Source organism: Papio anubis, chromosome 3, assembly GCF_008728515.1.
Source record: "Papio anubis isolate 15944 chromosome 3, Panubis1.0, whole genome shotgun sequence".
In the NCBI taxonomy this organism is placed as follows: domain Eukaryota; kingdom Metazoa; phylum Chordata; class Mammalia; order Primates; family Cercopithecidae; genus Papio; species Papio anubis.
The window spans coordinates 132,464,565-132,490,481 of record NC_044978.1 but is presented as its reverse complement, the minus strand read 5'-3'; the positions used below and the strand labels follow the sequence as shown (position 1 = coordinate 132,490,481).

Genomic DNA, 25,917 nt, shown 5'->3' with positions numbered 1-25,917 from the left:
ACCTGTAATGTCAGCACTTTGGGAGGCTGAGGTGGGCGGATCACTTGAGGTCAGGAGTTCAAGACCAGCCTGGCTAACATGGTGAAACCCTGTCTCTACAAAAAATACAAACATTAGCTGGGTGTGGTGGCAGGTGCCTGTAATCCCAGGTACTTGGGAGGCTGAGGCAGGAAAATCGCTTGAACCCAGGAAGTGGAGGTTGCAGTGAGCCGAGATCATGCCACTGCACTCCAGCCTGGGCGGCAGAGGGAGACGCTCTCAAAAAAAAAAAAAAGTCTATGCTTTTAGCAGAAAAAGGAGTAGTCAAATATTACTTCTACGAAATTATCTCTGGAACCTTGTTTAAAATCAGGAGAGAATAGGTTGTCAGAGTTGAAGCAAAACAAAGTTCTTCTATCTTTTTTTCTTTGATTTCCCTTTGTTAAATATTTCATTATCGTCATACTCAGAACTCATAAATCAATTTCCCATTTTTATTATGGTAAATGCATTATATTAAACTATCTGCTTTAAGGACATATATTTGAATGTTATACATACATATAACATATGTCTGCATATGTAAAAGTGATAATAATACCCAACCCTTTGGGTACTTTGTGTGAGGCAATTTTAAATGCTTTACCTGTATTAACAAATTTAATCCTTATAAAATTGCAATGAGGCAGGGATTATCTCATACAATTCCTTGGGAATTTTCAATTGCCCGATTTTACTACTTTGGTGGTAAAATATTTTGTTAACGTTTGATAAGATATCCATACACTTTGCTGGATATATCTACAAACATAACCACCTCAGTTAGTAACAGTACCATATATAGAAAAGGGGGAATCTGTACAAACCTCTATTATGGCACTATCACAGAGTAGTAGCCATTTATTGGGCTCCTAATTTCAGGAATCCTCGGCCACCTCTATTCCTGCTACCATATCTTTTCATTAGATTGTGCCTCCTTACACAGGTGCTAGTCAAGCCCAAGTCTGTTATACCTCTTTGAGTACTATTCAGAAGACTACAGGCTGCCACTGCCAACTTCAGGTAAAAACCCAACAACTAGGTCAGCTGACCAAGCTCCATCCCTTGCTACCAAGGCCCTAATTTGCCTTAAGGTGAAGATGATCCAAATTATGACAGTCTGCCTTGCCTTCTTCATTAGAGTGTACGCTCCTTGAATGCCACAACCATTGGTTTCACTGGTAGGTGGTTCTCTTATCACCCCCAAAATATTGCATGATTAAGAAGGCACTTAGCATGTGATTTACGCTAATGAAGACAAATAGGCATACATACCTCTATTTTTAAAAGTGTGTCTGTATGTAGTAGTTTAATTTTCGACAGATGATTAAAGATAAATGGAAAGTGACTAAATATGACCCAGCATCCTGCATTTTCTGAAGTGTCCTAAAAATGGAAATGACAACAATTCTGATAAGTTAAAGGACAGAGAAACCTTACACTTTACCTCATAGCCTTACATCCCTGATGGTATAAGGTCTCAGTACTTCCAACAAAAGCAATCCAAATTACTGGTCCATAGTACTAGTAGTAGAAAATGTGTTTTATATGTATCAATGAAAGGTATATAGAGGATGTTTAGTGCCCATTTAATTTAGCAATTAATTATAATCTTTGGATGCTTTCCCAAAGACTCTGTTCTGCTGAAACCTGAGTTTCTGCCATGTGAATAAGCTCAGTTGCATTTGATAAACAGAGAATGATATAACATGGGTAGCTGGTTAGCTCACATATGAATTTTGCTGGGCAAGAGTTGATGTGCTAGAAGGAGAATTATAACCTTCAGAGAAAGAAAGAGAGACTTCGGGCCAGCTGCTACCTTGGCAGTAGGAGCCCTTCAACTGTATTTTCAGAAAATAAAAAAGGAGTGCTTACAGCCAAGACACTCTACCCACAGGTCTTGGCTCTTGACTCCTAATGAGTCTCACTGCCTTCTATGACCACTTTAAGGGTATCAGAGCTCCACTAGTCCTTCTCCAATTACAGTGTAGATAGATTTCTACCCTTTCCTTTTTGTGCATTTTTCATATTCCCACAGTCATCTCCCAAGGTGTCAATCATTTTTCCGCTGGAACTCTGACTACAAAATTGCATAGATTTTGAGGAGTCTTAATGTTTCCCACAAGCCCTGCTATTTCTATTGTGCAATTTTGCAGAGGACAAGAAATGCCTATATTAACTCACTGATTATCAATTTCCCCCTTTAAGCATGCTATACCTACCACAGTCATTTTCCACAAGCACCTTCTGCATACTTCTACAAAAAAATTGAGACGGTACAAGAGTTCGTCTACTTGGAAAATACTTTCAGGTAGTTGACATTTCATCTGGTTTACCTTAAATAAAATATGACTTGTGAAAAAGTTTTATATTTAAAGACAATTTTGCTTAATAGCTGTTAATTAGATTATCAAATTAAATTGTAAATGAAACACTCTTATAATGACCAGAATAAAATTCTATCCAATTCCTCCATTGCCAAAGCCCCAAATTTTCATGAACATAAATATCTAAGATTTAATAGTAGAGACTGATGATATAATGATAAACTTCTAGTTATTTTTAATTCATAGAAAAATTTTAAAGAACTTTCAACCCAAAGAAAAAAAAAACAACGCAATATCCCAAAGTACTCTGGGGTCCAGTTCTTCAGGTCTTAGTCTTCAGGACTTAATAATATACCACCTTATAGACATTCACTCTGCTGAGGCATTTGTGGAACATTCCCCTACCGAGAGGAAATTTTCCAACCCTCCATCCCATATGATATGATCAGGGTTATTATGACTATTATGACAGACACATGAACACCCTGGCATGTCGTGAAGACAATGAATAATAATGACACTAGACACTTCGGGCATTAGTGACTGTTAGTATTTGACTTGGATGGGCGTTATCCTGAAATAAATTACTCTCAGGTGGTCTTCTAAAAACTCATCTTGGCTATATGCACTGAAACCATGTGTCTAGAATGTTCTTATTGACTCTCGTCCAGACCTCAAATATTCCAGGCCTCCCAGTACTACCACCCAAAGCCTGGTGAGACTGTTTCACCCTGTAACTATGGCTCTCTGGATCTGATGATCTTGGCCTTGCATTATCATTATTAGCCTCAAGATATCCAGAGTCACAGAGAAAATGGGTGCTTCATCTTCATGGTTCCTGGTGGCCTCCTGCTGAGGTGCGGAGCCTGACAAATATCAAATATTCTGATGTTATCTATAGGGTCAAAGGACAAAGCAGGATCCCCTGAAGATTTCTTTTGTTGCTGCTTCAGTATTTCTTGTGATTCTCTTTGTAAGTAGCAAAAGCTTGTTAGAATATACCTTCCCAGAGCTCTTCAATAAATTTCTTATTTTTTCAAAACACAAATTATTTGTCATTAACCTTTCTCTTTTGTAAAATAAAAAATTTAAAACTGTTGAAAATAGCCATTGCTTTTCAATAATATGGCAGTTTTTTTCTTCAACAGTATCAATTAGGTACCCTGATCCACTGAAAACACCTAGAAATACAGGAAAAGCTGTAACAAATATGTTTAAAGGCATTACTGATTTTTTAGGTAGATGGAATAATCAGGTCAAAAACCAAATGAAAGTGGCATTTGCCTTGAGAGCATCTGCCCAACCTGGTGAACGTAAACTTCAATTTTCAATGGTTGGGGCTTTGGGGAAAGGAGGCAAAGCCCAGACTGTTCAAATTAGGGAGTCCATAGGAGAAGTTATCCCCACAAGTCTGAGACCCAAAAGGGTTAAACCATCAGGTAAGGATGAACTAGAAATGAATAAGCTCTTTCCCCCACTGCCATATCAATCACTCCAACTCCACCTTGACCCCAGGACCACAAGGCAAACTGTTCCAAGTTCAAATGGTGCTGAGCTGGGGAAAAATTGTCCCCTATAGGATCTATAATTACAAAAGAGCTCTCCCTCAACTTTACCACCAAATTCTAAAAAGCTTCAAGCCAAAAATGTAAAGTACTACCAAACTGGTGGTATCTCCAGGAGCCTGGCAGAAGAAAATTCTCTGTGAAGAAAGCCAGTCCTCAGGTAATTCCAAAAGATAAAGTTCCAAGGAAACGGACAGCTCTCACACATACACAAATCACAAAATACATGAGGATAAAGACACCAGGAGGAAGATTCAGCAGAAACTGACCTGCAAAGACTTCAGATACCTGAGTTATAAGGCATATATATTCAGATAAATAAAAGGAAAGTGTGAAAAGAACAAATTATAAATAATGAGCAAATTATTTATAATTTAAAGAACAAATTCGAGTATCTAGAAATGGAAAACATCAATACTTGAGATAAAAACTTAAAAGGTAGTATTAACAGCAACCAAAATCACTGAAAAAGGAATTCATGAACTGGAAGACAGGGCTGAAGAAATACCATCCAGAATGGGGTACAGAGAGACAATGAGACGGAAAATATGACAGAAAGCTTAAGGGACATGCCAAATAGACTGAGAAAGTCTAACATATCAATAACTGGAATTTCAAAGAAGAGAGTCAATATTCAATTAGATTTGAAATGTGGAACAATTTCTAAAAGGAGGGAAATACCCTTAACCTACAAAGGTTATTTTCAAAAACCTAATAGAAGGCCAGGCACAGTGGCTCGTGCCTGTAATCCCAGCACTTTGGGAGGCCAAGGTGGGAAAATCACTTGAGGTCAGGAGTTGGAGACCAGCCTGGGCAACATGGCGAAACCCCATCTCTACTAAAAACTCAAAAATTAGCCGAGCGGGGTAGTATGTGCCTATATTCCTGGCTACTCAGGAAGCTGAGGCACAACGATAGCTTGAACCCAGGAGGCAGAGGGTGCAGTAAGCCAAAATCGTGCCACTGCACTCCAGCCTGAGCAACAGGCTCTTTTTTTTCTGTCTCAAGAAAAAAAAGAGAAAAAAGCCTATAGGGCTGGTGTGGTGGCTCACCCGGGTAATCCCTGCACTTCGGGAGACCAAGGCCTAAGCAGGAGAATCACTTGAGGCCAGGAGCTCAAGACCAGCCTGAGCAACATAGGTAGGCCCTGTCTCTCCAAAAATGAAAAAATTAGCTGGGCATGGTGGTGCATGCCTGTAGTCCCAGCTACTCAGGAGGCTGAGGTGGGAGAATCGCCTGAGTCAAGGCTGCAGTGAGCCATGACTGCACCACTGCACTCCAGCCTGGGCACAGAGTGAGATTCCGACTCAAAACAACAACAACAACAACAACAAACCCCTATAAGTAAATGATACTAAAAGCATTTCCTTTGGAAACTAAGAATAGTCCATGAAAAAAAATTTCCTTTAAAATCACAAAGAAGTACCCACTTTTACCCCACCTCTATTTAACATCATATTAGAAGCCCTAGCTAGAGCAAGACAAAGGAAAATAATAAAATGTATATGGACTGGAAAAAGAAAACATTATAAAAAATTCAAAATTTTGGCAAATTTGAGAATTTGGCAAATTTGCTGAATATAAGAATCAATACTCAGGCCAGGTACAGTGGCTCACACCTGTAATCCCAGCACTTTGGGAGGCAGAGCCAGGCAGATCACTTTAGGCCAGGTGTTCGAGACCAGCCTGGCCAACATGGTGAAACTAAAAATACAAAAATTAGCCAGGCATGGTGATGCGTGCCTGTAATCCCAGCTAATTGGGAGGCTGAGGGAGGAGAAGCACTTGAACCCGGGAGGTGGAGGTTGCAGTGAACAGAGATCACGCCACTGAACTCCAGTCTGGCCAACAGAGGGCAACTCTGTCTCAAAAAAAAAAAAAAAAAAAAATTAATATTCAAAAATCAATGCATTCCTATACACCAACAACAGATAATATAACTTTAAGATACTATAATAGTGTAACAAATGCAAATGTCTTGGGATATATTTGACTAAACAGACTTTAATAGTAAAATAACAAAACTTTACTGAAAGACAACCAATAAGTGGAGAGGTAGATGCTATGAAGATTCACAATAGTAAAGATGTCAATATAGTGAAACACAGAAATATAAATAATTAAATATAGATTGCATGTAATTCCAATCAAATTCTCAATAAGACTCTGTGTGTGTATGTCTCCATATATAACCTGACAAGGCAATTTAGAAATATATATGGTAAATTTTTAGCAAAATTTATATGCCAAAAATATTCAAGACTCACTTCAGAAACAAGGCTAGGGTACTTCTCTTACTAGATATGAACAATTAATGTACAGCCATACAAAAGGACCCATGGTATAGTGGACTCATGGTACAAAAGGACCCAAAAGTGAAACCCACACATGGAAACTTGATGCACAACAGTTTGTATTGCCTATCAATGGAGAAAAGGCAGCATTTCAATAAGTGGTGCTAGGGTAACTTTTTCATATTAAAAATAATAAAAATAAATTTACAATAAGTTTCTAATTGCATTAAACAGTAAATTGTGAAATGCAAAGCTAAAGTCAGTATTTCCTTTAGACCTGGACAAGAGTGTCCTCTGCCCTAGGACCATGGTTCTTGCAGTGGCTCTCCTCCAGCCAAGCCTCTTCCCCCAGAATAAGGGGTCTGCAGGGCCAGGGGGACCTGTCTATTTTCAGCCCACACATCCCCTTCTAGATTGGGCTACATATACCCAGAACCTGGGATTCCATGTTCAAATGGTTCCAGGCCTGCTTCTGGCACAGGCCTCTCCACTTGCTTGGTCTCTAGAGAGTGAACTATGTCACAACTGAGACCCTCCAGCCTCAGGGTTGGCTAAGGAGGGTCTATGGTGGGAGGTGGGATAGAACTCAGACATATGGGCTGAGGTGTCCACATATGGGCATGTGACACGCCTTCTGGTGTGGGACAAAACCAAGAAGAAAAGAAGAGCAGAGGGCTGCATTTAAGCTACCACTTCTCTTTTCTTTTTTTCTTTTCTTTTTTTTTTTCTGAGATGGAGTCTTGCTCTGTCACCCAGGCTGGAGTGCAGTGGCACAATCTTGGCTCGCTACAACCTCTGCCTCCTGGATTCAAGCGACTCTCCTGCCTCAGCCTCCCAAGCAGCTGGGATTACAGGAGCGCCCACCACACCTGGCTAATTTTTGTATTTTTTGTAGAGACGGGGTTTCACTATGTTGGTCAGGCTGGTCTCGAACTCCTAACCTTGTGATCTGCCTGCCTCAGCCTCCCAAAGTGCTGGGATTACAGGCATGAGCCATCAAACCCAGCAAGCCACCACTTTTCAATGTAGAATTTTAAGAAGACTGAGATTTCTAAATTCAAACCTGGCCTCCCCTGTCATTGTGAAGGTTTATTTGTCAAAGAAGGAGGACAGTGTATTTTATTAACAGTTTGTTAGACAGGTTTTTAACCTTTTAAATATTAGACATATGGTATATATCATTTATACTCTTCCTCTGGCCTTGGCTATTGTCCTCTTAGAAGACTACCTAGGGCAGTTTTGAAGACCTAATCTAGCCCTCTGTTATTTTTATAGTCTCACTGGTAACATAGCCATGACCATTCATTTTTGTATTGCCTGTGGCTGCTTTCATGCTACTCCTGAAGAGCTGAGTAGCTGCAGTTGTGACAGAAACCACATGCCGCAAAAAGCCTAAAATATTTACTATCTGGTCCTTTCCAGAAAAAAGCTGCCGACCCCTGATTTAGGGTAATAATTTAAAACCTTTATGGGAGAAAAAAAGCTTAAAACAAGACACAAGGAGTAAAATTATATAAAGAAATGGACGGACAAATTTATCTACATTAAAATTAAGAATGTGAGTTTGCCAAAAAACACCATAAAAGCAAAAGACAAACTATAACTGGGATACACCATTTGCAACACATATCACTGACAAAGAAGTAGTATCCAAAATATAATTCTTATAAGCAGTAAGAAAAAGTCAAATATTGACCGGGCACAGTGGATCTTACCTGTAATACCAGGACTTTGGGAGACTGAGGTGGGTGAATCATTTGAGCTCAGGAGTTCGAGACCAGCCTGGGCTACATGGTGAAACCCCATCTCTACAAAAAATACAAAAATTAGCAAGGCATAGTGGCTTGCACATGTAGTGCAAGCTACTTTGGAGGCTGAAGTGGGAGGATCACAGGAGCCTGGGAGGCAGAGGTTGCAGTGAGCTGAGATTGAGCCACTGCATTCCAGCCTGGATGACAGAGGGAGAACCTGTCTCGAACAAATCGAAATCCTTTACGGGAGAAAAGAAGTTTAAAACAAGACACAAGGAGTAAAAAGAAATGGATTGACAAATTTATCTACAATAAAATTAAGAATGTGAGTTTATACCATATTTGCAACACATACCATTGACAAAGGAGTAGTATCCAAAATAAAAGAACTCTATAATCAGTAAGAAAAAGTCAAACATCATTTAAATGAACAAAAGTCAAGGACAGGCATTTCATAGAAGAGGAAACAAATACTGCAATTATAAACATGAAAATATGCTCTAACGCATTTGAACCAGGGAAATACAATTAAAACCATAATTTGGTATCATTTTGTATCAAAAATATTTTCAAAATGGAGCAACGGGAATTCTCATCATCTCCTGGAGAGAATTTAAATTGGTCCAACTGCTTTAGAAGAGTTTGTCACTACCAGGAAAGAGCAACACACACATATCCATAGCTTATCAATTCTAGAACTAGGTATGAAAACCAGAACCAACTCTTGACACAATAACACCAAGAGATATGAGCAAAAATGTATTATAGCAGCAATGTTTTCTCATAGAGGAACTCCCAACAAGACCAAAAAAAAAAAAAAAAAAACCCACAAGAATTGCAAACATCATATACATTTGTCAATATTGGAATGGATAAGCAAAGTATGGTATATTCATACAATGAACTATACTGCAGAGTGAAAATGAATGAAATACAGCCATAAGCATTAATCTGGATGAATCTATAAAACAACACTGAGCGTAAGAAGCATGTATTCCATTGACATAAATTTTGAAAATACCAAAATTAAACATCATAGTGTCTATAAATACATACATATAGTTCTAAAACAGTAAGAGCAAGAGAATGATTATCCCAAAATCCAGGATCATGACTATCTCTGCGAGATGGAGGGGTTGCAATCCATGAGGGGTACACAGGTATTTCTAAAGTACTGGAAATGTTGTATTTTTTTTAACATGGGTAGTAAGGACACTAATGTTTATTTTATTATTTTTCTTTGAATTCTAAATAGGTTTTTAAAATATATATATATATTCCTTTATATGTATGATGTAATTTACAAAAAACAACATTTAAAAAAATAGCAATATAAACTTCGTATGTCTCACAGGAGTCTGCTTAAGATTCAAGCCAGCTGAAAGCAAGGGAATTTTTACTGCTAGATAAAAACACAGAGGTTTCTAAAGGAACTCTTACCCTGTGCAGCTTCTTCAACATTTCTAGGAGAGCTTGAACATTACCATTCTCCTCAGCACTTTCATCCCAGTAATCCAACTGGCATACGACAGCTGTTTTAAACATCTGGACCAGTTTGCTGAAAGTGGATTCTTGCAGAGTTGCCCAGTACTCTTCTGAGGAATACAAGGAAAGCAAATTGTTTTAAAAATGAGTTTTATTGTGGTTTTTTTGTTTGTTTGTTTGAGATGGAGTCTCGCCCTGTGGCCCAGGCTGGAGTGTAGTGGCACAATCTCAGCTCACTACAACCTCTGCCTCCCAGGTTCAAGCAATTCTTCTGCCTCACCCTCCTGAGTGGCTGGAATTACAGGCGCCTACCACCATGCCTGGATAATTTTCGTATTTTTATAGAGACAAGGTTTCACCATGTTGGCCAGGCTGGTCTTGAACTCCTGACCTCAGGTGATCCTCCCACCTCTGCCTCCCAAAGTGCTGGGATTATAGGCGTGAGCCACCTCACCAGCTTATTGTGTATATTTGAGGTCTACAAAATGTAATGGGATACATATAAATAGTAAAATTGTTACTATAGTGAAGCAAATTAACATTTTTTTGCAGGCCAGGCATGGTGGCTCACACCTGCAATCCCAGCACTTTGGGAGGCTGAGGCAGGTGGATTGTCTGAGCTCAGCAGTTCGAGGCCAGCTTGGGCAACACAGAGAAACTCGGTCTCTACCCAAAATACCAAATATTAGCTGGGCATGGTGGCACGTATCTGTGCCACCTCGGGAGGCTACTCGGGAGCTACTCCGGAGGCTGAGGTGGGAGAATCACTTCAGACTGGGAGGTGGAGGCTGCAGTGAGCTGAGATTGTGCCAGAGAACTCCAACCTGGGTGACAGAGTAAGACCCCACCTCAAAAAAAAAATTTTCTTTTTATAACAAGAACAGCTAACATCTACTTATTTAACAACAATAAAATCCCTAATACAATGTTATTAACTATAGTCCTCCTGTTGTCTTGTCTAGTAGATCTCTAAGCTTGATCCTACACATCTGCTTCTTTGTGTCCTTTGAACTACCTCTCCACATTTCCTTTCCACCCCATCCACTAGTAACCACTATTTTATTATCTATCTCTGCATATTTGACCTTTAGAAGGAAGGTAAATATAATTATCAGGTATTTTACTTAGATTCTTGAAGGAAAAAAGTAGCCAATATTTTCTGAAACACATAACAAAATATTTTAGTATATATCATAATTACAAAACCACACTTGTAATAAACTTTTCACTGAATAAATACAATTACTATTACAAGTTTAGAATTTAACTTTCTGGTTGCTTGAGCCCAGGAGTTCAAGATTACAGTGAGCTACAATTGTACCACTGTACTCCAGCAAGGTGACAGAGTGAGCCCCTGTCTCTACTAAAAATTACTACTAATAATTTAACATCCTGGAAAAGTTCCTTTACAGTTAATAGAACTACAAATTTGATGTAATTAATTTGTGAAAAAATATGAGCAAAATTAATCACATTTTTGCTGAGATGAAACAGTATAATGCGTTAAAAATTAAAAATTGTTCGTGATTGCATAATTTTCTTTTTGTGCTCCCAGTCTGAGATTTTTAACTCTTAGAAAACATATTTCAGCATTTTAAAAAACAAAAACCATTTTAAAGTAGCTTTTCATCACTTATCATGTTACCCAGTTTTAATAAAACATAAAGAATGGACTTCCTTGAGCTGAATATGCTATGCATGTCAAAAATCCCATTAAATCTATTCATGCCCCTAGAACTTACTTGCAGTGTACTGGAAATACAGGGATAGGATGAAACAGTCAGACTGTCTGGATGTGGGACAGTCTACAAGACATCTGACCAGGATTCATCTTTCCTTCCTCCTTCATTCCTTCCTCCTTCATTCCTTCCTTCGCTCCCTCCTCCTTCCCTTCTCTTCCCCTTCTCCTTCCCTTCCCCTCCCCCATCCCCCTTCCCTTCCCCTTCTCCTTCCCTCACCTTCCTCTTCCCTTCCCCTTTCTCCCTTCCCTTTCCCTTCCCTTTCCTTCCCCTTCTCCCTCTCCCTTCCCCTTCCCTTTCCTCTTCCCCTTCCCTCCCCCTCCCCTCCCCTCCCATCCCCTCCACTCTGCTTCCCTTTCCTTCCTTCCTTCCTTTTTCTTTTCCTTTCTTTTGATTGGTTGTATTTTTAGTAGAGATAGGGTTTCACCATGTTGGCCAGGCTGGCCTCCAACTCCTGGCCTCAAATGAGATGTAAAAAGAAAAAAAAAAAGCTGTAAATACTTTTTTTGGGAAAAGGAGAAGTTTGAATATGACCTAGATATTGGATAATATTATAAAATTATGACTAATTTTCTTAGATATGATAATGATGCCAGGGTAATATAAAATTCCATGTTCTTTTTTTTGGGGACACAGTCTCACTCTGTCGCTCAGGCTGGAGTGCAATGGGGCGATCTCAGCTCAAGACAACCTCTGCCTCTCAGGTCAAGCGATTCTCCTGCCTCAGCCTCCCGAGTAGCTGGGATTACAGGCATGCACCACCAAGCCCGGCTAATTTTTGTATTTTTAGTAGAGTTGCGGTTTTGCCATGTTGGCCAGGCTAGTCTTGAACTTCTGACCTCAGGTGATCTGCCTGCCTCAGCCTCCCAAAGTGCTGAGATTACAGGCATGAGTCACCGGTCCCAGCCAGATTCCATGTTCTTAGATGAATGATGAAATATTATGAGTGAAATCTTGTGTCTTCAACTTATTTTCAAATAGTTCAGTAAAAATAAAATGTAATCTTTACATAAACAGAAAGCACACATGGCAACATATTTATTATTGCTGACTCTACAGTAGAGGGTACATGGGTATTCAGTATATATCATAATTACAAAAGCACACTTGTAATAAACTTTTCAGTGAATAAATACAATTACTATTACAAGTTTAGAATTCAACATCCTGGTCGCTTGAGCCCAGGGGTTTAAGATTACAGTGAGCTATGATTGCACCACTGCACTCTAGCAAGGTGTACTACTTATTGCCTGTGGTATACTATACTATTCTTTCACCTTCTCTGTTTGTGAAATTTTTCACAGTGAAAAGTTGGAAACTAAGGAAATCATGACAAAGCCATGTGTGTATCCAAGGAAACTAAGTACTAGAACAATCTATTTTAGATGACTGTGGTATTGTTACAGTATCTTTAGAGTATGCTAACAATACGAACAAAAAAAATGAATACATTTATAATTATCCAAGTTTTGCCGTAACTTTACTAGACATATCTTTCCACTGAGGTAAAGTATCTTCAAATGATCAATCTTACCCAGAACCAGTGAAGACGGGTCACTCATTTTACAAACAACCTTTGCAAATGGAACCACAAGGCTCTCCCAGTTGTTAGAAAGATGCATCACAGGACATTCTGGGAGAAGGAAGAAAACTTCTAAAGCTTCTTGGTGTGGAGAATGAAATGGAAGTCTTTTGAGCAGATTATCTTTGAGGCAGGTGGTTACCTGTGGTCAGAAAGGAACAGGGAAAAGGCATTCAAAACTCAGTAGAAGCAGGGTGCAACTGATGGTAATAAAACAAAGTGAAGAGGCTGGAATGTCATTCTACTACTAAATGAGAATAATCATTTAGATTTTCTAAAACCCCTGTTTACATCCCTTCTCACCTAGCCTCCAAAATATTGGAGATATTTGGAATATACAATAAGTATTCTCTCCATTCAATTATTGGGGTGCATGAAGAAGATCAAGCACACCTGTAATCCCAGCACTTTGGGAGGTCGAGGAGGGTGGATCACAAGGTCAGGAGATCGAGACCATCCTGGTCAACATGGTGAAACCCTGTCTCTACTTAAAATACGAAATTTAGCTGGGCGTGATGGCGCATGCCTGTACTACCAGCTACTTGGGAGGCTGAGGCAGGAGAATCGCTTGAACCTGGGAGGCGGAGGTTGCAGTGAGCCGAGATTGTTTCACTGCACTCCAGGCACAGAGCAAGACTCCGTCTCAAAAAAAAAAAAAAGAAAGAAAGAAAGAAAAACAAAAAAATCACATATGCAAAAATTACACTGAATGAACAATGGATTCAGAACTAATAAACAGCCTTCTCAATCATAAGTACCATATTCTACCCTCTGGTTTACACTATCACACCTTGGGTTTCTTTTTTCAAGAGTAAAAATGCATCAGAACCCCAAAAAGCAGAAAAACAAAACAAAGCCAAAAAAAAAAAAAAAAGACAAAATCCAACAATTTCAAGAACAAAATTTAACATGATTCTCATTATCTTCCGTAAGAGCAACTGTCTCTACCACAGACTCTAATTTCTAGCCCCTCCAATTTCCTTATGGTTTCCCCAATTCAGAATGCAACTGTTTAGGAAAAAATGGAATGGAATTCTGAATTTTTGTTATGTGTGCTTAGATCATAGTAATGATTTGTTTAAAATCCCAATATGAAGATAAGCTAGTATTTATGAATACTTACTACTTGTCAATTATTGTGCTAAGTGATGTACATATATTAATTAGGTCATTTAACCCTTATAGTTTCTCCCTAACATAGATGATATTAATCCCATTTTACTTCATCTGTGATTCAGAGAAATTAAGTAACTTGCTCAAAGTCACACAGCTAACTGGGAATTTCTCTGGATCTTTCTGACTCCAAAGCCCAAATTCTTAATCGTTATATTATGAGAGTGGCTAAATGGTATCTGTAAATGTACAAATTGTTGTAATTACCTATTTTTATATTAAAACATTATATTGGACTCCCACAGTGAGATTCAGTCTTTGGAGTTAGTATACCTGACAACTCTATTTCAACATCTTATTAGTACACACGCATTCTACCTCCTTGCTCATCATCAGACACAACCTCAAGCCTCCTCACCTACTCCAAATCCTTAGAATGACTGTGATACCCTCAAGCCAGTCCTACTGTCTGACACACCGTGCTCTGGCATATGCTTTTCTAGCTGCCTCAAATGCCCTTCCACGTGAGCACCTGGTAAGATCTTAATTCCTCTGGGCAACTTTTTGAGTAAATAGAGCTAACCATTTACTGCCCTAATAATGACTCAATTCATCCAAAAATATTGTGCACAGGCTACATTCTAAGCTAGGCACTAGTGAAGATAGTGAAGTGTAAAACACACCAGGTCTTTGCACTAACGTATGCATGTATTTATCTGTCTCCCTTACTACACTATGAGCTTCTAAACAACAGGGAGTATGTCTCTTTCATTGTTCATCAAGAGTCATCATTACAGTGCCCAGCACATAGTAAGTGTTCAAATGTTTGCTGAATAAATGAACACATGCCAAAGGTCTGAGAGTCCATATCACAGAACCTCAAGATAGAAAGAAACATTTACAGGTCTTCTAATCCAATCATCTTATTCTGAAACAATGGAGGTCAAGGGTGCCCCATGATTATTTCATTTACATACCATATGTTCTTTCTGTGGCACAATCAAGGTATAATTAGTAAACAGGCGGAGCCTTTAATGATGAACTGATCCAATCCCTTTCCTTCACAGATGCACAAAAGGGCTTCTATTTTTGGTAATCTTTCCATGGTTGGATTTAGTAGCAATGACTCAGAATCTTACAGAAAGTTAAACTGGCCTCCACAGGAGGATTTTAAAAAACAAAAGAAAATGAGCACTAACAAACGTTGATGAAATAGTCCACAGAGTTTCTGGGTTGTTGACACAGGCAGCACTAAGTGTTGCAGAGTCCCAATAAAGGTACATAATTAGGGAACCATTTCACCTCAGACCCCCAGTGGGGCTGTGGTTCTGCCAAAGTTAAGACAACTGAACTTTCCATTTTCCCTTGAAAGAAAGGAACGCATGAGAAAACCTGCAGCTGAAATAGAGAACGCTAGTTGTGGCAGACAGAGCAACTGCCAGAGCTGAAAGGAGGAAGGGTGAGACAGCAAAGACTGAGAGGGAAAGAGAAGAGGGATATAAAGACAGAGAGAGACTAAAAAATGCGGGGGAGGCTAGAGGCAGGAAGGGAGGAGGGAAGGAGAGAGAAAAAAAGAAGGAACTACAGTGAGACCCAGAGAGAAAAAAATGGAGAAAAGAACAGAAAGTAGTATCCCTATATCAACCAGTACAAAAAAACAGAGAAATAATAAAGACTACATTAAGAAAAACTAAATTAATAAAGGAAGCATGCAGTGAGCCGAGATTGTGCCACTGCACTCCAGTGTGGGCGACAGAGCGAGACTCCATCTCCAAAAAAATAAAAATAAAAATAAAGGAAGCATGTTTGGAGCACCTGCAAGAAAAAAAACCTAAAGATAGTACTAACAGTGCTGAAACAGGAAGCAATCATCCCATAAAGAACAAGAACACTCTAGAATCTACAGAAAAGTGGAATGGAAAAAAAAACACAAAGAATCCAGGCAGTCCCTGGTGAGAAGGATATTCATATCAGAAAAAATGTTCTTATTTCTACATTTACGCTTAAAAGGATTGCACGTAAAACGTTCTTATTCTAGTGTGCCAATCTCAACAAATCCTTAATCATCTTCCTAAAGCCCTGAGTTGAAAAACTTCCCTCCCTCTAGGAATGTGTATGCATATATGTGCATGTGTGTTTGTGTACAGACACATTATTCAGAATATCTGTAACCTGTGTGACTACTATGCCAATTATTTCACCCTAAAAGGGCAAACTCCTAATTGTTATCTGAGTTTAACTTAATCTGAATATGCTACAAGGTCTCGGAGAATCCCTTAACACAAAACATTTCTTCTGAAATTTTGAGTTCTTATAAGAAATATTCTGGTCTATTTTCTTTCTCCACATAACAATCTGAAGATACCATGTTAGTAATCCAGTCCTTTTGGGTTAACTCCTTGAAGATGTTTCTTGCTTTATTTAAGTCCAAATAAACAGGCATCATTTCTGCAGTTCTTCTGTAGAAGATAAATTAAGTATCTTGTTAGATTATCTCCCTAGATGCAAAGTTTCTTCCAGAGCTTGCCCCATTTCAACAAAATTACATTTTTTCTCATGTATAACTATAATTGTCTAAATACAAATGCAATGTAGTAAACAACATGATTTTTTCTAAAATACCAAAAAATATCAAGGCTGCTTTAACTATATATACCATAAGACTTTAACTCAGATGCTGTCTTATCTGTAATAGATTAAAAAAATAAATATTTCTCAGTTTAAAAAAAATAGCCACAGAGGGAGGCTGAGACAGGAGAATTGCTTGAGCTTGAGAGGTCAAGGCTGCAGTGAGTTGTGAACATGCCACTGTACTCCAGCCTGCGTGACAGAGCGAGACCCTGCCTCAGAAAAAGAAAGAAAGAAAGAAAGAAAGGAAGGGAGGGAGGGACGAAGGGCGGGCCATAGAAAAAAGATAAATGTTTTTCGAAGGAACGAAGGAAGGACCAACCACAGGAAGGAAGGACCAACCACAGGAAGGAAGGACGGACGGACGGACGGACGGACGGACGGACGGACGGACGGAAGGAAGGAAGGAAGGAAGGAAGGAAGGAAGGAAGGAAGGAGCTCCACAGAAAAAAGATAAAGGTTTTTCCCATTTCTAAAAAACACATCCATTTTTTCCAGTTAAATGGACTGAAAAGTGGGAACCAAAAGAGGGAGCTTCTGACCAATAATTTCTTAGTACTTCAATATAAAGTCATTAATGAAATGTTTAAGTATCTTCTCATGGAAGACCTTCTAATGGAAGGTCACGAGGCCATTAAAATTATGTTACCGGCTGGGTGTGGTAGCTCACACCTATAATCTCAACACTGGGAGGCTGAGGTGGGAGGACTGCTTGAGGCCAGGAGTTCAAGACCAGCCTGGGCAACATAGCAAAGCTGCTGTCTTTACAAAAGTTAAAAAATTAGCAGGAGATAGTGGCACATGCCTGTAGTCCCAGCTACGTGGAAGGCTAAGGTGGGAGTATTGCTTGAGCCCAAGAGTTTGATGATGCTTGAGCCCAAGAACCATGATGCTGTAACTCCAGGAGACCTTGTCTCAAAAAAAAAAAAAAAAACATATATATATATACACACACACACACACACACATATATGTATACCAAAAAAGATAAAACAAAATGTAAAATGGGCAAACATTAAGTATAAAACAACATATAAACAATGTGATCCAGCTGGGCATGGTGGCTTACGCCTGAAATCCCAGCACTTGGGGAGGCCAAGGCTGGTAAATTGCCTGAGTTCAGGAGTTCGAAACCAGCCTGGCCAACATGGTAAAACTCTGGCTCTACAAAAAAATAAAAAAATTAGCTGTGTGTAGTGCCATATGTCTGAAGCCCCAGCTACTCAGGCTGAGGTGGGAGGATTGCTACAGCCTGGGAGGCGAAGGTTACAATGAGCCAAGATCACACAACTGCATTCCAGCATGGGCAACGACAGGGTAACACCCTGTCTCAAAAAAACAAAAACAAAAAACCAGTATGATCTCATTTTTTGTAAAATAATACATTTGCATGAAAAAATAATATACATAAGTGCTAGCTATTACTCTTAAGTGATGGATTATGGAAGATTTTCACTTTCTTTTTATTGTATGTATTTTTGACATTTTCTACAGCAAGCACATATTTACTTTTGTTAAAAAACAATTTTTAAAAAGGGATGAACACACAGCTAATTATTTTACCCTCCAATCATTTTTTATCCTCTTTCATGGTACTCTTAATACAATTTAATACAATTAATTTATTACATATATTACCTTTTCCTTAAAAAACTTCCAGTTAGACAAGCAGGAGATGAAAATATCTCTTGGATTTCCCTATATTAGTAATAAGACACTGGTTAAACCAAATCACATGGTATACCTATACACAGCCTCTTTATAGCATGAAACATGATAAATACAACATCTTATAACAATCCTTCAAACTCTCCATTTGTCTCCTATCTGTACACATATTATCTTGGCTTCCAAAAGTCCATTCTGTTTGGTAAATCTCAAAATTTCAGTGGCAAACATGGGAAATAAAAAAGTTTATACATACTAAGAGAAGCCTCAAATAAAGAGGAAAGGCTTGATTTATGGTCAGAACTTTCTTGAACAAACAAAATACTCCCACCCCACCAACTATGCAAGTCCTATTTATTTCTATTCCATTGAAGTAGAAACAAAATAAATTACCAGAAATTAAATGGGGGAAGAAGTATGCTGAATTTCATCTTAGCAGTAGTTGTACAGTTCTTAATTATTTATGCTTGCAAATTATGATGCAATTATTTTGTGCAACCATTTTGTGCAATCATTTTCCAGAATTAGAAAGTCATACTTTAAAATATTTCTAAAAGATGATGTTTGTAAGAATAGGCAGGAGTTCTATAAGACTGTAGGAGTTCTATGGTTTAGAGAAGAATGGTACAAATTGTTTGGCTAAGAATAACAGGAACACAAACTAATGGTTCCAGTATCGAATGGGACTGGGGAACACTATAGACTGTATTTTCTGGCCAGAGAGTCACAATATACATAAACAGAGGCCTGGAGAAGCCCTACAGTAAAGAAAGCTGTCCTCATGGAGCTTACATGCTAGTTGTGATAGTTAGTTTTATATGTCAACTGGGCTAGGCCATGGTACCAAGATATTTGGTCAAATATTATTCTGGATGTTTCTATGAAAATACTTTTTTAGACAAGATTAACATTTAAAACAGTAAACTGAGTAAAGCACTTGAACGAGTGAATAAAAAGAAAGCACCTTCCATAATGTTAGTAAGCCTCATCCAGTTGAAGGCCTTAAGAGAAAAGGCTGAGGTTACCCAAAGAAGAGGAAATTCTGCTTTTAGATTGCCTTCAGACTTGAGTTGCAACATCAACTTTTCCCCAAGTCTCCAGCCTGCTGGCCTGCCCTACAGACTTTGAACTTGCCAGCCCCTACAATCTCACGAGACAATTCCTTAAAATAATCTCTCTCTCTCTCCCCTCCATAGACGGATAGATGGACAGACAGACATGATAGAGACAGAGATAGAGACAGAAATACACACATATCCTATTAGTTTGTTTCGCTGGAAAACCCTGACTACAAAATCTTATACTGCTGTGCAGAACCAGTTTGGGAAATGATACTTGAGAGTGTTATATAAGCAGACAGTCAGACTGTGGGATGTACCTTTTTGTGCTATGCCACCGTTTAGTCTCCACATCAGCAATCCATCTCTTTACAGTCCCTTCATTCAGTGTAGGAATTGTCCTCTTCAGATTAACATAGGAATTCTGTAAACAAACAGGAAAGTAAAATACAATAATTTAGACACATCAGAGATAGGTACTCAACTTTTAGGTACACTCTAGAGGGTAAAACTGACTTTTAAATACGGGTAATACAGCCCTGGGACAATCACAAAGTGATACTCAACCAATAAGTAATCAATCATTTGCCTGGTTGCCACTTTCTTGTCCAAAGGGGTTTAGACTAAAGGTAAATTTCTCTGAGGGCCTCAACACTCAGCAGTTTATACAAATACAATCAAATTAAACTGAACATCAGACAGCCTTGAAGGGAAGGGAAGATCCTGAAAGCGCTGTGTGCAGAAGTGTGAAGAACTCAATTTCACTTGGTGAAGTAGGGCAGGGAAGTTACGGACATTTTATTTGCAAGCCCATGAACCTTGGGGTCTTTCTTAGTACTGGCCTGCAAAGTCATTTTTAGAATCTGCCACTCTGTTGTTTGCCAGGATACTGACAAAACATCATTGGCAAGCAGCCCCCAAAAGGTAAGTAGAGTCTATGGAAATCACACTGATTAGACATTCACCAGAGAAAAATTTGCTGATTTTTGTGGGAAAATACTGATGTAGTTTAGATAATAAAGGATCAGTAATGTCCAGCTATCCCCCAAAAAGTCAGCCTAGTAAAACGATGATTTTGGAATTCACCAAACTTGGATACTAGAACCCTTAGTTTTGCTTAAAATACCAGGTTATAGAACACCTGGAGATCTATTTTTACCTCTTTCTTTATCCAGAGCAAAATGCTTTGATTCCCTCCAGCAATCATTATTAACTCCTTTTCTGAGGTATGGCTTTCTGAAAGGATGCACAAAAAGTAAGAGTGTTAGAAAGTCATTTGGCACAAACAGGCATGTTCAATTTAAATAACTTCAAATTCTTCTTAAACGTAGTCATCTTAATAGACAAAATACATCCTCCACCAATTAAGAAGCTGAAATACATATACTTTGGAGTAAAGTCTAGTTGGCAAACATACGTAATTCACAAGGCGGACATGTGACATCAGTTTAATATACATAATATAAATATTTATATATAAAATGCAAATATTTGATTAGCTAAATGCTATCAGTTTAATTCAACTCCCATTACCTTTTTTTTTTTTTTTTTTTGAGACGGAGTCTTGCTGTTGCCCAGGCTGGAGTGCAGTGGTGCGATCTCCGCTCACTGCAAGCTCCGCTGCCTTGCGGGTTCACGCCATTCTCCTGCCTCAGCCTCCCTAGAAGCTGGGACTACAGGCGCCCGCCACCATGCCTGGCTAATTTTTATTTTCAGTAGAGACGGGGTTTCGCCGTGTTCGCCAGGATGGTCTCAATCTCCTGACCTCGTGATCCACCCGCCTCGGCCTCCCAAAGTGCTGCGATTACAGGCGTGAGCTACTGCACCCGGCCCAACTCCCATTACTAAAAACCATGTTTTCAAGATTTAACCAATGACGCTGGCTATAAAGAATATAAGTACTTTAAGCCCATGTAACTGGTTATAAGGAATCAAAGATAATACATGCTGCTTAAGAAAATAACTCTACTGTTCGTTTTCCCACAAGAAATGAGTAAATTTTGTCACTTGAGGTCACCACTAAGCTTTCAGAAACAAGTAACAGAAATGGCTCCAAGGTGCTTCTATAGTGGAGTGTTTCAGAGCTCAGACTGAGGTCATAAAGGGCACCGGTTCGACTCCAGACAAACCACTTACTGGCCATCAGTAAGTGGCTAACCCTTTTCTCTCCAAGTCTCTTTATCCTCCAATAAAACAGAAGTGGCAGAATACACCTCCCAGAACCGTTACAAGGATTGGTGAGATAACACAAGTAAGTGCTGAGCGCAGTTCAGTGCCAGGTATATGTTGATTGCTCATTATTCTGAGGGTTTTATATGACTGTGGATCAACTTAACCAGGGCAACCAGCCACCACAGAATTAGTTAAGTCTCTTGCAAACTGGAATGAGAGCTGCATATGCCTCTGAATCCATTGTCTATTTTATCATTTAAATTCTCATTAATCCTAATCTGAAGGAGTAATACAGAATAATTATTTTGCCTCAATAAATCAGACTGACTCTTGAATTGTTTACCAGCAAAAAAATGAAACCAATATTTAGAGAAACTCCCTTCATAGTCATATACTGCTTTCTTTGCCGCATTACCCAGTTAGAAAAATCATTTTCTCTAAAAAGATACTACGCCAAACCCTATGTTCCTATAGAATTTACCAAGTTTGAGTTCTTCACTTGATGATACTTTCACAGGAAGCGGTATCAGCTGGTCAAGTGTTCCACCGTTTCCCAGTTGTCCGTCTTTTCCAGAACCAAAGGAAAAGACCTTTCCCAAATCAGAAACATAGGCAAGCGTGTGCCACCTATTAAATAAAAGCACATATAGTCAATCCTTAATTATCCACAATGATGAGAGTGTTTAGCAATACAGTAAATTGCCAAAACTATGTTACCCAGTGAGAGTGAAACTAAACATCTCCTAAAGGATGAAAACCATCTGGAAACCAAGAAATCAACATGTACCTGAAAAGACTGTGGAACCCAAAGGCCACTCAAGACCATGATGTCATACTTTGGCGAATGGTGTTCCCTTTGTTGGAACAAGCACCTCCCCTTGCCCTCTGCTCATTTTTCAACCTCAGTTTGAGTCACCACCACTTGGAAACCATCTGAGTCCCTTCTCTTCCCATCCTGGAAGACTCAGTTGAGTTCCCATTTAATTTCTCAAAGACCTTTACCACACTGATTTCCTATTTTGCTTGTTTGTATCTCCACTATACTGTTGTGTAGCAAGGAATCTGCCTTGCCCAGAAAGGTCTGGCTGGTGCCCAGTTCCTGGGAGGTAACCTCTAAACCCACAGAATTTCCCAAGCCCTCAGACCTACAGGAGGGCAGAGCTGGAGATTAAGTTCAACTACCTGGAAATGATTTAACCAATCATGCCTCAGCAATAAAATCCCAATAGAAACCCTCAATCTAGGCTGGGTGTGGTGGCTCATGCCTGTAATCCTAGCACTTTGGGAGGCCAAGGCAGTAGGATACTTTGCGCCCAGAAGTTTAAGACCAGCCTGGCCAATATAAGGAGACCCTATCTCTACAACAAATTTAAAAATTAGTTGGACACGGTGGCATGCACCTGTGGTCCCAGCTACTCAGGAGGCTGAGGCAGGAGGACTGCTTGAGCCTGGGAGGTCAAGGCTGCAGTAAGCCATGATAGCACCACTGCAGTCCAGCCTGGGTGACAGAGTGAGACCTTGTCTCAAAACAAACAAACAAACAAACAAAAACAAACAAACAAAAAAAAAAACAACTCTCGACTTGGATGAACTTCTGTGACTGAATGGCAAATTATGTACATCCTGTACTGTCTCCAAAAAAAAAAAAAAAAAAACCCAGAAAAAACAAAAACAACTCTCAACTTGGGTGAGTAAATTTCTCTGATTGGTTGGCAAATTCTGTATGTCCTGTCACATTATCAGGCCAGAAGAGATAACACCATCCACCTCCTCCAAGGGGAGATGACAGCCACAAGCTCAGCATTTGGAGCCCTCCTAGACCCTGCCCTTATGTTTCTTCCTTTCACTGGTACTAATTTGTATCCTCTTCTTGTAATAAATGTGACTATGAGTATAATAGCTTTCAGTAAGTTCCCGAGTCTTTCCAGTGAATTGTCCTGTTAGTAGGGGTATTGCCCTGATGTGCATTAAGACAGATCTCCAACTTGCCTCCTTCTCTTGTAACACATGCTACTCAAAAGGATTATATGTAATGAAGAATCAAAGAGGTAATAAGACTGCTTTGGTTAAGAGATACTGAATGAGGTATCAATATTGAAGAGATGTTTGTTTGGTGAACAGACTCATATTCCAATAATTTGGTCTACCTTAATATTACCCATCTATGTAATTCTACTCCAAGATTATAAGAAAATCAGACTGAAAGTATGCATGTTAGTTTTTTACAAGAATGGTTTCAGTAAACTAACAAATGAACCCAATATTCAAATACAGTCTGAATTTTGCTCTATGTTTAGTGAGGGAAAAACTGCCCAAAAGAGTAGTGTATACGGGGGAGAATTTTTTTTAACCCCATCAACTCCCAATATCCCCCTGGCAAGACGTGCACTGATATATCTGATGACCAAAAAATTAAATAGTGGCATGGTGGCTCACCCCTGTAATCCCAACACTCTGGGAGGTCAAGGCAGGCAGATCACCTGAGGTCAGGAGTTCAAGACCAGCCTGGCCAACATGGTGAAACCCCGTCTCTACTAAAAACACAAAAATTAGCCAGTTGTGGCCGGGCACGGTGGCTCACGCCTGTAATCCCAGCACTTTGGGAGGCCGAGGCAAGGTGGATCACAAGGTCAGGAGATAGAGACCACCCTAACACGTTGAAACCCCGTCTCTCCTAAAAATACAAAAAATTAGCCAGGCATAGTGGCAGGCGCCTGTAGTCCCAGCTACTTGGGAGGCTGAGGCAGGAGAATGGTGTGAACCTGGGAGGCGGAGCTTGCAGTGAGCCGAGATTGTGCCACCGCACTCCAGCTTGTGCGATGGCGCGAGACTCCGTCTCAAAAAAAAAAAAAAAAAAATTAGCCGGTTGTGGCAGTGCACATCTGTAATCCTAGCTACTCCAGAGGCTGAGGTGGGAGAATCACCTGAGCCTGGGAGGTGGAGGTTGCAGTGAGCTGAGCTTACGTCACTGCACTTCAGCCTGGGCGACAGAGCAATATTCCACCTCAAAAAAAACAAAACAAAAAAAACCTTTAAATAAACCAAGGAGTCTGAGCAAGACATTTTACCTTTATTTTCTAAAAAAGAGCTGTGAAAATTAAACTTTTCAGGAATATTTCACTCAAACCATCACTGACTATGCCTTATACTTTACCATGATCAGCACAGGCTACAATGAAAGAACTCTGGTAATTAAAAAGTATGCTGGCCGCAAGGCATTGTAAGAGAGGGTGATTACATTAATGAATAATCCTTTGTGATTCGCGCTTTACTTTTCCCAAATAAACAATGACTTATTTTTCTTAAAGACAAAAGTGCACCTGAATAGTTACAAAGGTATTTTCACTAAGGAGACAGCAGAAAGTGAACTGCATCTGCTCATTAAAAACAACAACAAAGAAAATAACCATGTATAGTAAAAGGGGTATTACGTTTATCTAAATAATATAAGTTAAGCATTTTCACTGATTTGAAAATGTTTGATACTTAAATCTCAAAGAAACTGATAGAAATTTTATTAAATTACTATCTAGTTTACTGTATTCATTTTATCAATTTTCATTGATACTTTACAACTTACCTTCCACATGCTATCTGAGTCACTCTATTCCCAACAAGCTCAGCCACCAAACAGGGTCTTAGCTCATTCTGTGTTGAATTATGACCAAGTTGCCCATGTTTTCCAGCACCAAAAGTAAACAGCAGCCCATCCTAAGGAAAGGGAATGTCATATCAGATGCTAGAGAAATAAAATAAAAAAGTAGTATTCACTGATGCAAAGTGAATAACTAATAAAAAGCACTGTCAAAGTAAAGTTCCTAAATATCAGAAGGACAGTCCTACATGTAGGAAGTGATGACCTTTCTTCCCTGGGAAACACTAGCTTCCCATACAAAATGTTCTTCTAAAAATACAGCCAAAAAGAGACAAGGGTACACCCACCTGTGTGAGCAGGGCACTGTGAGAGCCACCACAAGCGAGAAATTCAACTTTCTGATTGTCTAGTGCTTCAATAAGGGAAGGAGAATCTTTACCTATGTAAGGAAAAAAATAGCTGAAGTGACCAAAAGGAAATGCTGAGTTTCACACTGCAGTTACCTGGACTGCTGCTTCTCAACCCAGCAACAACAGTTCTCGTGATATTCTGACAAGAAAGGCTCTATGTTGCCATGTTTAGGATCAAGTTCTATGCCTCAGGGTGAAGGTGGGACCAGTGGCCAAAAGGGTCACACTTAGGGGCACCCACCTGTGAAAGGGTCAAACCACATCCTAAAGCCTGTTCTCAATTCTGACTTCATTCACTTTAATTGCAGCACATTAGATATTTCCAATACCCATCTAGAATTACTTTTAATGAACATAGCAATTCCTTTTTCTTTCAAATTATCTACTAGTGTCATCACCTCACACTACCTCTTCTTTTCTTCATGACTATTTTCATGTCAAAGCACTCAGAGATTCAGCCAAAGTAGTTTAATGGCTGCTTTATTCTCTTCTCTCCTTTGAATATTTTTCTA

The 25,917-nt window shown here is 39.2% G+C and overlaps 1 protein-coding gene across 3 annotated transcripts in view; it reads right to left on the bottom strand.

Annotated features, from left to right (window-relative positions):
• HERC5 (HECT and RLD domain containing E3 ubiquitin protein ligase 5) overlaps positions 1-25,917 on the bottom strand; it is a 49,757-nt gene that overhangs the window by 17,888 nt on the left and 5,952 nt on the right. For 2 of the 3 annotated variants that reach the window (XM_021938432.2, XM_021938431.2), the window contains exons 5-15: positions 25,343-25,434; positions 24,981-25,111; positions 21,882-22,027; positions 20,388-20,464; positions 19,549-19,652; positions 18,141-18,200; positions 16,240-16,333; positions 12,714-12,903; positions 9,396-9,550; positions 2,241-2,354; positions 1,294-1,404 (exon numbers count right to left, since the gene is read on the bottom strand). In XM_021938432.2, the coding sequence (XP_021794124.1) occupies positions 1,294-1,404; positions 2,241-2,354; positions 9,396-9,550; positions 12,714-12,903; positions 16,240-16,333; positions 18,141-18,200; positions 19,549-19,652; positions 20,388-20,464; positions 21,882-22,027; positions 24,981-25,111; positions 25,343-25,434 (1,274 nt within the window). The remainder of the gene's footprint in view (positions 1-1,293; positions 1,405-2,240; positions 2,355-9,395; positions 9,551-12,713; positions 12,904-16,239; positions 16,334-18,140; positions 18,201-19,548; positions 19,653-20,387; positions 20,465-21,881; positions 22,028-24,980; positions 25,112-25,342; positions 25,435-25,917) is intronic. The other variant, XM_021938433.2, reaches the window with a different exon arrangement.